The sequence below is a fragment of the Hemitrygon akajei genome, chromosome 9, assembly GCF_048418815.1.
Source record: "Hemitrygon akajei chromosome 9, sHemAka1.3, whole genome shotgun sequence".
Taxonomy (NCBI): domain Eukaryota; kingdom Metazoa; phylum Chordata; class Chondrichthyes; order Myliobatiformes; family Dasyatidae; genus Hemitrygon; species Hemitrygon akajei.
In genome coordinates, this window is record NC_133132.1 from 74,972,182 (window position 1) to 74,989,063 (window position 16,882).

The 16,882-nt window shown below is 39.0% G+C and overlaps 1 protein-coding gene across 15 annotated transcripts in view; it reads left to right on the forward strand.

The window, feature by feature from the left end:
• eya4 (EYA transcriptional coactivator and phosphatase 4) overlaps positions 1–16,882 on the forward strand; it is a 421,501-nt gene that overhangs the window by 325,051 nt on the left and 79,568 nt on the right. For all 15 annotated transcript variants that reach the window (XM_073056352.1, XM_073056353.1, XM_073056365.1 and 12 more), the window contains one exon: positions 4,879–4,962. In XM_073056352.1, coding sequence (XP_072912453.1) covers positions 4,879–4,962 — 84 coding nt within the window. The remainder of the gene's footprint in view (positions 1–4,878; positions 4,963–16,882) is intronic.

Genomic DNA, 16,882 nt, shown 5'->3' on the forward strand with positions numbered 1-16,882 from the left:
GAGAGTGGAGGACGTGTGGAACGCACTGTCGGGGTGGTGATGGAGACAGATACATGAGGGTCACATAGGTAAAAGAAAAATGGACGGGTATGTAGGAGGGAAATGATAGAATATTCTGGGAGTAGGATAAAAGGTTAGCACAACATTGTGGGCTGAAGGACCTGTACTGTGCTGTTATGTTCTATGTTCTAACTTACCCAGTGTAGTATGCTACCCTTAGCTGAAGACTAGATCCAAGAGGAGAGGTTGTGCTGGAAAGGGATGGGGATTAATATTCATTGATGTTCAGAGGAAGTCTAATTCATTGCATGCAGCAGTTTGATGAGAGGTGTGGGATTGCACTAAGAGTGCAGAGCCAGCCAGGTGCAGAATGCGATAGCAGACACCATTCACTGCCCTTGTCTTGGGTCCTAGAGTTGAAACCATAGAAGGGTGAAGGAGATCACAGTATTGGACCTATGAGTGGAGTTGATGACATTGGTAGACAAGGATGAATTAGAAAAGGATGACCAGATCCTGGGACTTGATTAGGCAAATTGCCTGCCTTTGTTAAATTCATGGGATGACTTCATGACAAAATAAAGAATTGTGTCAGGAAAGAAGAGGATGAGGAGACTGTAACCACAGCAGCAGGACAGCAGTCACAGCAAGAACAGCAGATGAATTTGCAGCTGTGCCAGGATGTGAATCGCTGGATGAATTCCTGAGGCAAGAAGTGAATTTGATGCTGGGTGGAAGCTTCCTGACAGGACTCATTATTATAGGTAGGAGGGCAGGCATGGAATGGTGGTAAAAACTTACAACTTAAACAAATGTAGTATAGGGAACAACACAAAATGCTGGAGGGACTCAGCAGGCCAGGCAGCATCTATGAAAAAAAGTAAACAGTCGACATTTTGGGCCGAAACCGACTGTTTTCTCTTTTCCATAGATGTTGCCTGGCCTGCTGAGTTCCTCCAGCATTTTGTGCACGTTGCTTTGGATTACCAGCCTCTGCAGACTTTCTCATGTCTGTGTTTCAGGATTACATCCTGAAAACAAGCAGCAAAGGTTAAGTTACTTTTTTTTTAATTATCGCAGTAATGCGCCCAGTCTGCTACATTGTCATTGGACACACATTCACAAAATGAAGTGAATGTACTAAAAGGGGAAGGGTGAATGAAAGGAATGTTGCACTGCACTGCAGTCCTCTGCTGCAGCGCCACCTACAGGTGTAATGACTCTTCCACAATATCAACACTAACAACAGTGGCATTGACTTCCTATAGGAGTATTCAGTGCATCATGATATGGAAAGGAGAGATGCGATTACAAATTTTAAATCAATATACATAACAATATAGGATTACTTCCAAAATTCTTTACCTGTGCTGAGTATAAATTCTACTTACCAAGTTAAAAATGTTTGGTTTGAATTGTTCCTACTGATATTTCTCCCAGCTAGGTCAACTAACAGAACGTGAAATGATGCATCTCAGAAATAAATGATGTGAGACATTAGGGTGTTTGGACATGTTAAAGTGCTTTATAAATACACTTATCATTACATTACATTACAATCATCATCATCCCAAAAGACCAAGAGCCTGTCAGATTTAAGGCCTGTTTATACTGAACTATTTATCACCACAAGCTTGGATTGTCACATACTTTTCAGAGGAGCTGGTGTCAACTTAAGGAAGTAAAGTGAGCAAAGCAACAAAATATATATCACAATGGCAATTTTGCAACATAATAGCCTATTATTCAAGAGTCATCATGTTTATGGAACATGACTAAAAAATTGCTTTCTGGTCTAATGAAATACCTTTTCACTAATTCTCAGTGCACTGTTGTAATGGGGCTGTGCATTTTGCACTTATGTCTATGCATTGCATTTTTCTGAATGTTGCTCTTTCACTTAATACTAAGAAAGCAAGTTCCAGTTAAATATATGGCCAACACTGAAACTGTGCACATAATTAAAATTGTTTCTCAGAAAGAAATCAAGTATGAACTTCAAAGTCATGAATGGATACAATTGTAACAAGGGCTGACTTTTTATACTTATCACAGTATTAAGAAAACTGGATAGTGTAATTTAATTGGAATTTGGACTGATTTACCTCGCCTGTTGTCTAAAGATATGAAGCAGCTTAGTTTCCTTTTTATTTAAAATTGTCCATTCAACCTCACACACAAACACTGGAGATTTTGCATCATGTCTCCTAAGTAAGTACAATTATTTTCAAATAAAGAGTCCTGCTGTGTTATTCAGAGTTGATCCCCTTCCCCCTCTTTCACTCTAAAATGCATGATTTGTCCTGTGGCAGTATTAATAAATTTATAGCCAGTGCGGCAAGCAGTAAATCTGCTACCTCTCCAAGCTTTTTGTTCCGTCACCATTGACTTGAAAGACATTAGTTGCCTCAATACCTGCCGAGTTGTCTTTACACAACACAGCAGCCATTTACGTGAGGTGCTACCTTTCAGAATTGTATCCTCTGGGGCATTTAAGGACATAGTTTGCACTTAAAATTTTGATCCCCTTAAGTTTACATTTCAACCCACAGATAACTATCCCAGTTGGGGCTCAGATCCAGAAATCATTCCATATCTCAGCAACATAGGTCTCTCTGTTTCATGGAAGTAAACATAGGTTCCCTCACAAACCCTCCCACAGCAGATTCATGAGATGACTAGGTTGTAATTGCTGGTCTAAATGCCCTGCCTGGCAATTTGTTCCCCGAGGAGTGCTCACCTGATTTCCAGTAGGAGCATCCAACCATTATAACCAGGTAGGAGTGGTAATGGGAGTTTGAGACAGTGATGACAAGGAAAGAAGAATCTCTTTATCTAGTGGTTTGAAAGTTCCAAAGGTGGTCATCAAGGAGGGCTTTATTTTAGCAGCCGCAGCCCATCAACGTCCTTTGTAATCATATTTGATACAGTCTTGACAGTACAGCTTACACTGAGGTTAGAACAGACAGAAGTCTCTGAAGAAAAGATTCAATTAAACCAGAATCAGGGAGTAATTTCACATTAAACTCTTTGCTTCTGACCTTTCTGATTTACACAAGGCAAAGTCTCCACTTTACTGGAGATGATTCAGCTTTAGGACCATTCAAGTGGGTCACAGGGCAAGTACGCAAGCTCAGTACTTTATTGCAGGTATTTTTGCTTAGTTTATTAATTCAGAGAATTGGGATGTCACCAGCAAGACTGTCATTTATTGTGCAGTATTGGTTTCTTTCTGAAATTTAATTGAAAAGCAAAAGAAATCTGAAGAAATTGGAAATCTTGGATAAATGCAGCGAATGCTAGGAAAACTCAGCAGGTTATGCAGCAAGTATGGAGAGGGAGGTAGCACTAGTGTTGCGAGTTCCCTGGACTTCGATGCTTGCCAGATCATCTCAGAGGGCAGTTAAGAATCACCTCTTTAGTAGTTCTAAAGTCACTGATGAGAAAACCAGATTTTCTTTCCTAAAGAATATTAATAAACCAGTTGATAAATCCAGTAGTATCATGGTAACTTATTATTGAAACTGACTTTTTATTCCAGATTTATTTAATTACTTGAAATAAAATTCCCCATTTGCTATGGTGGGATTTGAACTCCTGCCTCAAAATCAATTATCTTTTCAAAGCTCTCAACAGACTTCATCTGTGAGATCTCCATTGGGCTGGCAGGGTAATCAGGATATCTAATCAGTGTGACCAATGATTAGTCACTTGAAGCTCTGTTTTACAGTCAGCTGAAGGAAGGGAGGGACTCATCAGGGCAATCAAAAAAACTACAGCAGCCTGGGAAGAAGCACTTCAAAAATACTCCAAATTAGAAGGGAAATTACTGTATAACTCATCGGTAAAAGGAACAGAAAGAACAGCACAAGGAATTAAACAAAATTAGATAGGAAAGGAAATTGTGAAAAGGGCAAAATCAGGCTACAAAGTGAAAAGAGGACTTGAGTAATTTGGATAAAGATGTGCTAAATAGAATATGAAATAATTTGGGAAATGTTTAAAAAATTTCATTATTTCAATAAAGTATTTTTAAAAAGCATCTTATCTAAAAAGAGAAAGATTGAATCGTACTGAGATGTAGATAATTCCTGGTATCCTATTCTAATAACTAGAATATTATTTGCAAAAGGCAAGTATTCAAGTAAAGCAAGTAATTAGGAAGGCTGATAGAATGTTAGGCATTGCAGATGGAGTGAAGGTGCGCAATTACATTCCTGAGCACCTTCGCTCAATCTGCAGCAAGCAGGATTTCCTGGCTGCCAACCATTTTAATTCCAATCCCCACTCACATTCTGACATGATGAGGTCACCTTATATTCTGTCTGGGTAGCCTCCAATCTGATAGCATAAACGTCAATTTCTCCAACTTCCAGTAATTTTCTTCCTCCCCCTTCCTCCTTCTTCCATTCCCCTCTTACCAATTCTCTTCTCCTAACCTGCTATCACCTCCCTCTGGTACCCATCCTCTTTCCAACTCTCCCATGGTCCACTCTCCTCTCCTATCAGATTCCTTCTTCTTCACCCCTTTACCGTTACCTCCTATCACCTCCCAGCTTCTCACTTCATACCCTCTCCCCCATCCCCCTCACCTGGCTTCACCTAATTTCCTTCTACCTTGTACTCCTTCCCCTCCCCCCATCCCCCTATTAAATCTCTAAAAATTTCAATTTCATTTATGAGAACAAACCTTTAAATTTACATAAATCTATTTAATGTAGTCTGTGGCATTTTGTTTGATGTGAGAAATATAATTAGTATCATATATAGTATCAAGTTCATTCATTTGCATCTTTAAAAATGATTCCACCAAAGGGTAATATTTTGCAATTCAATGTAAAGTAAGTATTATTTCACTGATTATCTTTGTATTTACAGCGAGTATTTGTCTGGGATCTAGATGAGACTATCATCATCTTTCATTCTTTGCTCACAGGATCATATGCACAAAAGTATGGTAAGGTAAGAAATTAAGCCAACTGTGCAGTTTGCTTTCATTATTCATGACAAAGATTTTAGCATTAATAGGAAAAGTTGGGATTTCCTTCTGTGTCTCCTAAATGGTTGACTTTATATTGGGCATTTTCCAAAATAATGCTGAATATTTGTTGTGTAACGTTGCTCATTTGGCGTGTGGGACTTTGTTGCTTCCTCCAGCAGATAGAGACTAATTTTCTTAGAATACTATTGGGTATTTTCGTAGGCTTTTAGTAAAGTAAAAACCATTGCTTTTGAAAAAGTCCTTGACAAAACTGAAGCATATGTTGAATGTTTTCTGTTCTTGAAGTGGCTATGAATGTGACCATTAATGAATTTAATTATTGACAATACCTTTTATAGAAGTATTTCCTGATGTTTGAGGAAAAAAGCCAACAAGGCTGTAAAATCACACAAATTCAGGGATCATTAAAAAGACCCTAATTGTACAAATACTGCATGTACAAAGGGAATAATGTTAGGTACAGGAAATATTATGTATTGCCAAAATATTTACATTTATGATATGTTGCCTTTTCATTTTATTGTTTTAATGCATTCTAAAATAGTAACTTCTGCTCATTCTTTAAAAGTTTGAATTGCCAATCTCATCTGAAGTACTGCAAAATGCAAAAATTAATTATTGAATTTTAAAAATGCAAAATAGGTTGGGTGCTAGTAAAAGAACACTAGAAAGGTATGAATATATTAATCTTAAAAATCATTTGTTAGATGTAATATGCAGTTACATTCAGAGAGAAAAGGTTTTTGCTTGTTGATCATTTGCTTGAGCGAACTGTGTTTCTGACTTTCAGAGGATTAATTTTGGCAAGTGGAAAATAGACTTTTCAGCCATCACTCAGCATGTATTCTACTTTTGTAGCATTGTCATTAAGCAGAAAACCAAACCAATAACATCTATATTGAAAGAAACTATTGTACTGAGACCTACTTTTGAACTTTGCAGTCAGAACAGCAGACAGAATAATAAGATTTTTACTGATTTATACTGAAAATCTGTGTAGTGGTCAATTGGGGTCAATGTGTCAATGATTTTGCCAAGACTTGTATTTTCATAATAATAAAATGAAGCCTATTGTCTAGTTCTTCAGTCTAATTCAGTCAATTAATGCAGAAAGTGCTGTTTTTATTACATAATGCAGTCTCCTGTTACATTTAAACATAGATTTTGCATGCAGTACAAGTTCTTTTTCTCTTGTTTAAACTGGACAAGTTTAAACAATGTCTGCCTGCTTGATCTAAAATAACTGGCAAATATTGTTTTGTCCAGATGAGTAACAAGCAAAATTTATACTCTGTCCATCTGGAGTGCTGAAGACAAGAAGAGAAAATCTGCAGATGCTGGAAATCCAAGCAACACACACAAAATGTTGGAAAAACTCAGCAGGCCAGGCAGCATCTGTGGAAAAGAGTGCAGTCAATGTTTCAGACTGAGATCCTTCAGCAGGACTGCTAAGTTCCTCCAGCATTGTGTGTGTGTTGCTAGAGCGCTGAAGAATGGGTTTTTGAAAAGGGAATTAATGACATCTTAACACAGAACCACATCCTGCACTTTTAGTCTGCATTAAACCTTTTAACTCTGTCTCTCCAATTTATTTAATAAAACAAAAAATATTCCAGCTATTACAGCAATAGCTTTCCCCTTCAAACCAACAGTAACAGGCTTTTGATCAGCAGTAGTGTACAAGTTATTAAGCTGACAGCCAATTATTTCAAACAGCATCATCATTATAAGTAATTGATCAAACTTTTCAAAAAGCAGAGCATATGGCGGCAAGTGCTCTGAACTGATGAGTCAAGATTTGACATTTTTGGTTCAGGCGGAAGGCAAGTTGTCCATTGAAGAGCTGAAGAACAGTACATGGATTAGATTAGATTCAACTTTATTGTCATTGTGCCGAGTACAAATACAAAGCCAATGAAATGCAGTTAGCATCTAACCAGAAATGCCAAGAATGGTTTTATTTACAAAATAACTGTGAATAAAAAGTAAGTGCTACAGCACAGAAATATAGAAGTTCTGAGACAGTACAATATGGATGCAGTACTGCTTAGCGCTGTGATGTGAGGTTCAGCACGGTCACAGCCTCAGGGAAGAAGCTCTTTCTGTGCCAGCTGGTGTGGGAGCAGAGGCTCCTGTAGCACCTACCGGATGGGAGGAGAGTAAAAAGTCCATGGTTAGCATGAGATGCATCCTTGATAATGATTTTCGCCCTGCCCAGGCAGCGTTTATGGTAGTTGTTCTCAATGGTGGGCAATTGGGTGCCGATAATCCGCTGGGCAGTTTTCACCATTCGCTGTAGTGCTTTGCGGTCTGATACAGGACAATCAGTGTCTGCCGCCAACAGTGAAGCACAGCAGCAATTCCCTGCAGGTTGGAGCTGCATTTCTGCAAGTGGAGTTGGTGATCTGGTCAGAATGAATGGAATCCTCAATGCTGAAAGTACAAGCATATTGTCATCCATCACGCAATACCATCAGGGAGGCGTCTGACCAGCCCCAACTTCATTCTGCAGCAGGTCAATGACCACAAACATATGGCCAAGGTCATAAAGAACTATCTTCAGTGGAAAAAAAAAATAAAAAGCTTCAACAGATACAATAGCCTCCACAGAGCAATGATCTCAACGTCACTGGGACTGTCTGGGATTACCTGGAGAGACAGAAGTAGCAAGACAAAGTCTGCAGAAGAACTGTGGCAAGTTCTCCAAGATGCTTAGAACAATCTACCAGCTGATTCTCTTATAAAACTGCTCAACATATTACCTAAGAGAATTGATGTAACTTTAAAGGTTACATCAAATATTGATTTGATTAGATTTTTACTGTTTACTGTTCTTTATAGTAATTTTTTTAATATGTAGAAACTTTTCATCATTTTTGAAAGCATCTTCATTTTACAGAAATTTTTATATTTGCCAAACAGTTTTGCACAGTACTGTTTACACACTTACACATACACACACATGTATATATGTGCCCTAAGGCTTTTGCACAGTACTGTATTTGTCAACATGGAGCAGAGAGCAAGTTTGTAAATCTGGTGGGAGCAAAGGATGTTGAGAATGGTGAGGGTAGATCACTTCAGGAGGGGTGTGGGACAGGTGGCAAAGAAGGAGTGCCAGGGTGGGGGGTGGCACTGATGCAGACACACCAAGCCCTGGGACACCAGGCAAGATCATTTGATTCCAAACAATTGGTTTACTGATCATTACAGAATGTCTCTCCCTTCCCTTTTCCCAAACTTGATTCCCCTCTCCCTGCCCCCTTCCCACTCTCAGTGAATAATAGAGACCCATATCAGAATCCGGTTTATCATCACTCACATATGTCACGAAGACTTTTTTTTCACGCAGCTGTATAGTGCAACACATAAAATTACCACAGTACTGTGCAAAAGTCTTTGGCACCCTAGCTGTATGTATATTTGTCTAAAACTTCTGCACGTTATATACATAGTATATAACTGAATTATACAGTGTATATGGGCCGGCTGGGGGTATAGTGGCATCAGCACTTGACTTCGAGACAGATGGTCCTGGGTTCGAATCCCAACCTGAGCAGCTGTAGTATAATATATATATATATATAAAACAATTACTATTTAGACACCCACTAGCATAGTAAATTTTAAATTGTCCATTCAGGCCTAAAGATTTGCTGTGGAGGATTTCCTACTCTTGAGGGAGAACGTCTTTCTTCACAAGGTGGTCACCCTGCTTGGCTGGTGAGACTTTAGACTCATGGCTGTGAAACAATCTCAGATTCTGGGCTTCCTCTGAGCTGGTCCGAGGAATTGACTCTGGGATTGCAGGAGTGGTTCTGACAGATCTGGACACTTTTCTTTTCTTTTCTTTTTCAATCTTTTTATTATTGTTATTAATATCAACAAAATAAAATTGATACATAGATAATGGGATTACAAACATACACATTTCAACTGAACATGAAAGAATACATAAGCAATGATTACAGTATAAATGAGTATTCCCAAATCATGGATGATACAATATACAAATAAACAAGGCAAACCTAGGTATATCATAATATATATTTTTTAAAAACAGAAAAAAGAAAAAGAAAGAAAGTTATGCAAAAAAACTAATCTAATAATCTAATAACTAATAGGGGAAAAAAAACAAAAAAAGAAAAAAGAGGAAAAAAAATGGGGAAAAAAAGGGCTGTTTATAATATCTCACAAAAATACAAAATCATCAGTGTCGTCAACTCCGATCCTCTCAACATATATAAAATCGAAACTGGAAAAACAAATAGGCTTGGAACAGGGTCATATTACATCATATGAAAATATTGAATAAATGGTCTCCATATCTTTTCAAATTTAATAGAAGTATCAAATACAGCACTTCTAATTTTTTCTAAATTTAGACATAACATAGTTTGAGAAAACCAATGAAATACGGTAGGAGGATTAATTTCTTTCCAATTCAACAAAATAGATCTTCTAGCCATTAATGTAAGAAATGCAATCATTCAACAAGCGGAAGAGGATAAATGGAGTGAGTCCATCATTGGTAAACCAAAAATTGCAGTAATAGGATGAGGTTGTAAATCAATGTTCAATACCGCAGAAATAATATCAAAAATATCTTTCCAATATTTTTCCAAAAGCGGACACGACCAGAACATATGAGTTAAAGATGCTATCTCAGAGACACTTTTCTTCTCTAACAATTGACGCTGCTGTCCTCAGCTGATCGATGGGTCATCTCCAGATGACATCAGACACAATCTCCACTGTGTAGGAGAGTGGGCCAGTTGTGTCTATGATCTTTCCGAGTACCCAGTTTTTGATTACCTCTGTAGATCTTTGCCAGGACTGCTTGGCATGTCCAGGAGTGAAACATCCAATAGCCTGTAAAATGTCCTAGCTGTTTGTCCTGCAAACTCCAAATGGGATTGAGCAGATCCAAGTGTGAGCACAAGTGACAATGGCTGGTGAGTTGCTGGTTGTGGAGTATGCTGCATTGTGATATACAAGGAGGAGATTGGTGAGCTTCTGATTCAGTATCAGTGTAGTGTTGTCTGCTGACATTCCTCACACGGTGTTCTTGAGGTTCTGGGCAACCTTTCCTCCAAGCCATTTGTAGCTGGGTAGTACAGTGCAGATATAATATGCCTTAGACCATAAGACCATTAGACATAGGAGCAGAATTAGGCCATTCAGCTTATCGAGTCCGCTCCGCAGTTCCATCATGGCTGATCCCAGATTCCACTCAACCCCATACACCTGCCTTCTCACAATATCCTTTGATGCCCTGACCAATTAGGAAACTATCAATTTCTGTCTTAAATATACCCACAGACTTGGCTTCCACCAAAGTGTGTGGCAGAGCATTCCATGGATTCACTGCTCTCTGGCTAAAAAAAAAATTCCTCTTTACCTCTGTTCTAAAAAGTCACCCCTCAATTTTGAGGCTGTACCCTCTAGTTCTGGATACCCCCACCATAGGAAACATCCTCTCCTCATCTACCTTATCTAATCCTTTCAACATTCAGTAGGTTTCAATGAGATTCCCTCCACATTCTCCTAACTTGCAGTGAGTACAGGCCCAAAGCTACCAAACACTCCCTAAATGTTAACCCCTTCATTCCTGGAATCATCCTCATGAACCTCTTCTGGACTCTCCAATGGCAACACATCATTTCTGGGATATGGGGCTCAAGTATGGCCTGATTAGTGTCTTATAAAGGCTCAGCATTATCTCCTTGCTTTTTATATTTTATATGCCAACTGTTTCATAACAAACTGTGGTTTATTTTCACTGACTAAGTGTTCTGGGACACCAGTCCTTGAGAAGAGGTTTATCAACACATCCATGGTGTGTGAGGCCAGAGTGGAGGCTATTGGGAACACTTCTGGCTACTTTGTAGCTGCATCCACTACTACCAAGAAATTTATAATCATGAATGATCCAGCAAAATCCAGATGAATCCTCTGTTAGGGCAATGCAAGCCTTTCCCAGGGAAGGAGATCCGCTACTCTTGGCGCTTTCTGTACATGTTGGCATTCCAAACAGTGCATGCAGGTTGATTGATCTGCTGATCTATCCCAGGCCACCAGACAAAACTTAAAGCCAACACCTTAATTTTGACCATGCCTAGATGACCAGCCTGTAACTCATCCAACACTCTAGCTCTCAGCTTAGCTGATACAACAATTCTCACTCCCCACATAAGGCAACCTCAGTCAAGGGCAGGTTCATCCCGATGCTGGAAAAGTGGAGGAAGTGGGGTACATCCCAGCCATTTCTCATTGCCATGTAGACCTTGAGACACTGTGGGGTCTTTTCTGGTTACTTTTGTGATCATCTCTGCCGTAATAGGGAGACTTTCAATTTGCATTCGGGAGAATATGTCAAGAGGAGTGTCCTCTTTTGTAAATTTTTCACGTACGTATTTCTTTTCCCAAGCACAGATGGGACAGTCCATCAGCAATTCCAAAGCTGGTCATCATCTTGAATTTGACCATGTAATTGGGTGCTCCAAGAAACAGAGCCCATTTCTGAATTTGTGATGGTGCCGTTAGTGGAACACCTTCTGTGGATTGAAAATCGACCCTAGTGGTTGATGATCAGTATGATCAGTAATCTCTCACATTCAATTACTGGTTGAAACCTTTTACACCCCGAACTAGACACAAGGGCTCTCTTTCAATCTGAGTGTAACAGTAAAGGAGCATGATGCAAAGGCTATGGGACATTCACTTCCATCGCTTATAATATGTGTTATGACTATTGACATGTCCTTTGGTCTTGGGGCATCCAGCACTGCTTGAATTTTTTCAGCACACTTGTGTAATCCTTCTGCAACAATGATGTGACCACAGTGAGTGGTCACATCATTGTTTAAATTTGGTTCAAAGAATTCACACTTGTTGCGACATGCCCTGAGCCCATAATCTTCTAATCTTTTTAACATTGTCTTGAGATTTTGAAAATGTTCCTTATCATCCTTGCTGATAACATTGTTTAAGACTGAGTGTCTGGGCAGCCTTGCAGCACCTGGCCCATAGCTTTCTACCAGAGTGCAAGTGCAGGTGTTACTCCAAAACTGAGCCTGTTTTAGCGATAAAGCCCTTTGTGAGTGTTATGGTGGGAAACACTTTGGACTCTTCTTCCATCTCCATCTATAGGTAGGCCTCAGCTGTCCATTTTGCTGAAGAGTTTTCCTCCAGAAAGGTTTGCAAAAATATCATAAGACTATAAGGCATAGGAGTAGAATTAGGCCATTCAGCCCATCGAGTCTGCTCCACCATTCCATCATGGCTGATCCCAGATCCCACTCAACCCCGAACACCTGCCTTCTCACATATTCTTTGATTCCCTGACCAATCAGAAAACTATCAACTTCCACTTTTAAAATACCTGCAGACTTGGCCTCCACCACCGTCTATGGCAGAGCATTCCACAGATAAACTACTCTCTGGCTAAAAAAAATTCCTCCTTACCTCCGTTCTATAAGGTCACCCCTCAATTTTGAGGCTAAGCCCTCTTGCTCTGGATAATCCCACCATAGGAAACATTCTCCACATCCACCTTATCTAGTCCTTTCAACATTTTGTAGGTTCCAACAAGATTCCACCCCCTCCCCATTTTTCTAAATTCCAGTGAGTACAGGCCTAAGTGCTCCTCATATGTTAACCCCTTCATTCCTGGAATCATCCTCGTGAACCTCCTTTGGACTGTCTCCAATGATGACACATCCTGTCTGAGATATGGGGCCCAAAACTGTTGACAATACCTCAAATGCTGCCTGACCAGTGTCTTATCAAGCCTGAGCATTATCTCCTTGATTTTTTATATTTCATTGCCCTTGAAATAAATGGTAACATTTCATTTGCCTTCTTTACCAGAGACACAACCTGTAAATTAATCCTCTGGGAGTCTTGCACAAGGACTCCCAAGTCCCTCTGCACCTTTGATGTTTGAACTTTCTCTCCATTTAGATAATAGTCTGCACTATTATTCCTTTAACCAAAATACGTTATCATACATTTCCCAACACTGTATTCCATCTGCCACTTTTTTCCACATTCTTCCAATTTGACTACGTCCTGCTGCAATCACATTATTTCCTCAGGATAACCTACCCCTCCACCTATCTTCATATCATCCACAAACTTTGCCACAAAGCCACAAATTCCATTATCTAAATCACTGGCAGCCAACCAGAAAAGGCCCCCTTTATTTCCATTTGCCTCCTCCTGCCTGTCAGCCATTCCTCTATCCATGCCAGTATATTTCCTTTAACACTATAGGATTTTATCTTATTAAGCAGCCTCATAGATGGCACCTTATCAAATGCCTTCTGAAAATCCAAGTAAATGACTTCCACTGCCTCTCCTTTGTCCACCCTGCTTGTTACTTCCTCCAAGAACTCTACTTTCAGTACTGAGTTGATGGTGACCTTAAAATCACCACAGATTCTGACAGACTCATCTTTCTCGGCTATTGGGACCATCGGCATTGCCCATGGGCTCCACTCAACCTAGGAAATAATTCCCTCAGCCTCCATGTGCTCTAGCTCACTAGCTATTATATCATGGATGACATAGAACTGGATGGGCTTTGCAAAACTTGGGTCCAGCATTTTCATTTAATACTATTTTACCTTTAATATGCTTGAGTTTCCCAAAGCTATCCTTGAACACTGCTGTGGCATCATCCAGTACCTTTCTTAATTCACTTTCAGTTAACTCTATTACAGGGGATCTGGCTTGTAAATGGTGGGCCCCACAATCCTGGCCCCTCTGTTTTTACCACATACAAGCCCACTGTTTTTGAATGTCATTCACACAGAAGTTATCTTTTCTCCAGTATAAGTTCTTACTTGGATATCAGTAGGCTTCTTTATCTTTGAAATGCTGTTCAAACTAATTTTGTGGAAGCAGCTGAATCAGTGTCAAGTTCCATTTTAATTAATTTGCCATTCACTTCTGGTGTAAGCCATATTGGTTGTCTCTTGTTAGTTTTAACAATACAAACCTCAAGGCTACCCAGTCCTGTGTCACTCTCATTATTATCAGATTTTTTATCAGCAGCATGCAGATTTGTGCTCTACTTGAAACTGTGAATTGATTTATAATCTTTATCTTTTCCCTGTGTAGTCCATTTATTTTTGTCTGCCTGACATTCCCTTTGTACGCGTCCCACTTTGTTGCATTTTCTGCAAGTTTCGCCTTTTTGCCTTCATTTGTCTGGTGTATTTGTTTGGCCAGGTAGGTTTCTGTTTAGACATTGCAATTTTGTTCACGCTCACTTTCATTCCTGACTGCAACTCACTCGCGTCTCTGGCTGTTGTTTCCATAAATGCAGTGATTTCAACTGCTCTTTTAAATGTGAGTTATGATTCAGTTAGGAGCTGTTTTTGAATGTTTTCTTGTAAGATTCCACAAACTAAACAATCTCCAAGGGCATCATTAAGCCCATTACTGAACTGGCCATGCTCTGACAATTTCTTCAATTCAGCCACATACTGTGAGCTGAAACAGACTTCCCTTCCTTTTGATTCCTCTTATGAAACCTAAAGCGTTCTGCAATCAACAGTGGTTTCAGTTCTAAATATTCCTGCATTACTTTCACAATATCTGCAAAGCTGATTTTGGCTGGTTTGGTTGGAGCAGTCTAACCTCTTAGCAAATTGTATGCCTTTCCATGCAATGGAATCAGCAAAACTGGCACTTGCCTTTCATTGGCTATTTCCTTTGCTTCAAAATACTGCGCAATTAACTCAGTTTGCAAAATCCAGTTATCTTTTGTGTAATTGAAGACATCACTCCAATATAACCATCCATTTCTGCTCATCGTTTATTATTATTATCACCTAGCACTCACTGTTTATGAATTTCATCCTATTTCTGCCTTTTTTTTAACTCAATCGTCTCTTCCCTCCCGAAGAGCAGTTTTTAACTTAAATGTCTCTCTGCGCTTTTTTTTAACTTAACAGCTCATTGAACTTCAGCAGGTAAGTAGTTGTCTCGGGTTCATTTAAAACTTCCTCTTTCCCAGTGTTATATTTTGTAACTCCAAAACATAAAACTAATCGAAAGAAAAACACAGAGCTGGGAATAAAGTGTCTTAGTTTCATTTTTACTTGTAGCGAGGCACAGTTATGATGAGGTGGCGTAATGACATATGCCATTCACCTACTTTAACATATAACATTTAATGAATTATGTAAACAAAGAATGCTTAATCAAACAATATATGTACAATATTACTGACTTATTAAATACACAACAGTGGAGATGTGTTTTTTGCAGAAGGTTAATAAATTAACCATAATGGTATGTGAGACATGATGGGCCAAGTGGCCTTATTGGGTTCCTATGCCTCATGATCTTATTTTAATCTTTAACTAAGTATTTAAATGTTGTCATGTTTAGCTTAAACTTCCTGTGACATTGTAACATCAAAGAACACTTGGAATTATATATCAATTGAACCAATCAGAGTGGTAGTTATCTATGTGGGTGATTCTCTGAAGTGCTTTGAAAGCTGTCCTTCCAGTGAGATGCAATGAGCAAGATGTTTCTACTAATTCTTCTGCTTCAGTTTCCCTTCTCTGCTCTCAGCCTGCCCTGGCCAGTACCGTCACCCTAGTTATTTAGCTATGTAAATATATTGGACAGATTTCTGGAGCTATTTCCACCTGTATTGAGGAACTGCTGTCAGGGGAAGCATGAGAAGTATTCCTGGAGTTCTGAGAACTTGCAACATAGCTGACATTGCTGTGGAAAACAATGTCCATTATTTTAAAAGTGGTTGGCTGCAGGATCCAAGTGCAGGGTTATTTGGTTGGCAGGGAATGTTCAAATGCTCCCTCAAATATCTGTGCTTTCTTTTAAATTAAGCGTGCTTCAGCTTTCAAAATCACACATTTTAGAATATTTGCTTAGGCACAAAAACAGCAATCTTCTTCCAGTCCTGTCTGTTTCACAATTGAAACTGAAACAGTCAAGATTATGGTTCCTGATGATCACCAGACAATTAAAGAAAAGTAGTGAGATTACTGATAGAAAAATGTTACTGGTAGACTGACTTTGTTCTGCAAAGCTTTTGCCAACATTCGAGTATTTTCCTTTCATTTGTTTTTTCAATAATTAGGTAAATAGATGTAATAATGTTTCTGTCTAGAGCATGTTGTGAAAGTCCTGTTTTTTTTAAAATAGGGCTTCTGAAGTAATTTTGTTTGGTCTGGCAAGATCACATTAACATCTAGCAACCCGCAGAAAGAGTAGTAACTATGACTCTGGGATCAGTGGGGAACTTTCTAAGTCAGGTTTTGTCAGTGGCTGAGGTTGTACCGCAGGAAGTGATAAATGAAAGTGATATCAATGCACTGGTTCTCCAAGTCTGTTGGAAAGGTTTCAGGCACAAATTACATGCAGCTTTGTGATGTTAGGTAGCTAAAACCATTTGACATGTCTGCAAATTGTGAACTAAAACTGTCCTTTTAGAGACTTCTCTGTAAACCCATACAAAGATCTTGGAAGCCACATTGATTTATTTCACTTGCATCGTTTTGGCATAAACACATTCGGGAAAATATATTCCCTGCCTAGAGAAGGCGGCAAAATAAATGTCTCAAATGGGTTGTTTACGTGACATTGCTAAACATTGATGTTTTATCCCTTCAAGTTTTGTCAAAGACTTGGCAAAGTTCTGCAAAGAATTGCCAAATTATAAACAGGGGTGGATGTTATTCACTAAAACTTCAATATGTTTCACAAATACTTTGAAAGGAGAGAAATCTCTTTTGGCTTGAAATGCTATTATTGTAACATCTGTCCCAAAGGTAGTATTGCTTTTGGAACTTCTGCAAAGCAACAGATCCTTCTGCAAACTTTGTTAGGCATCAA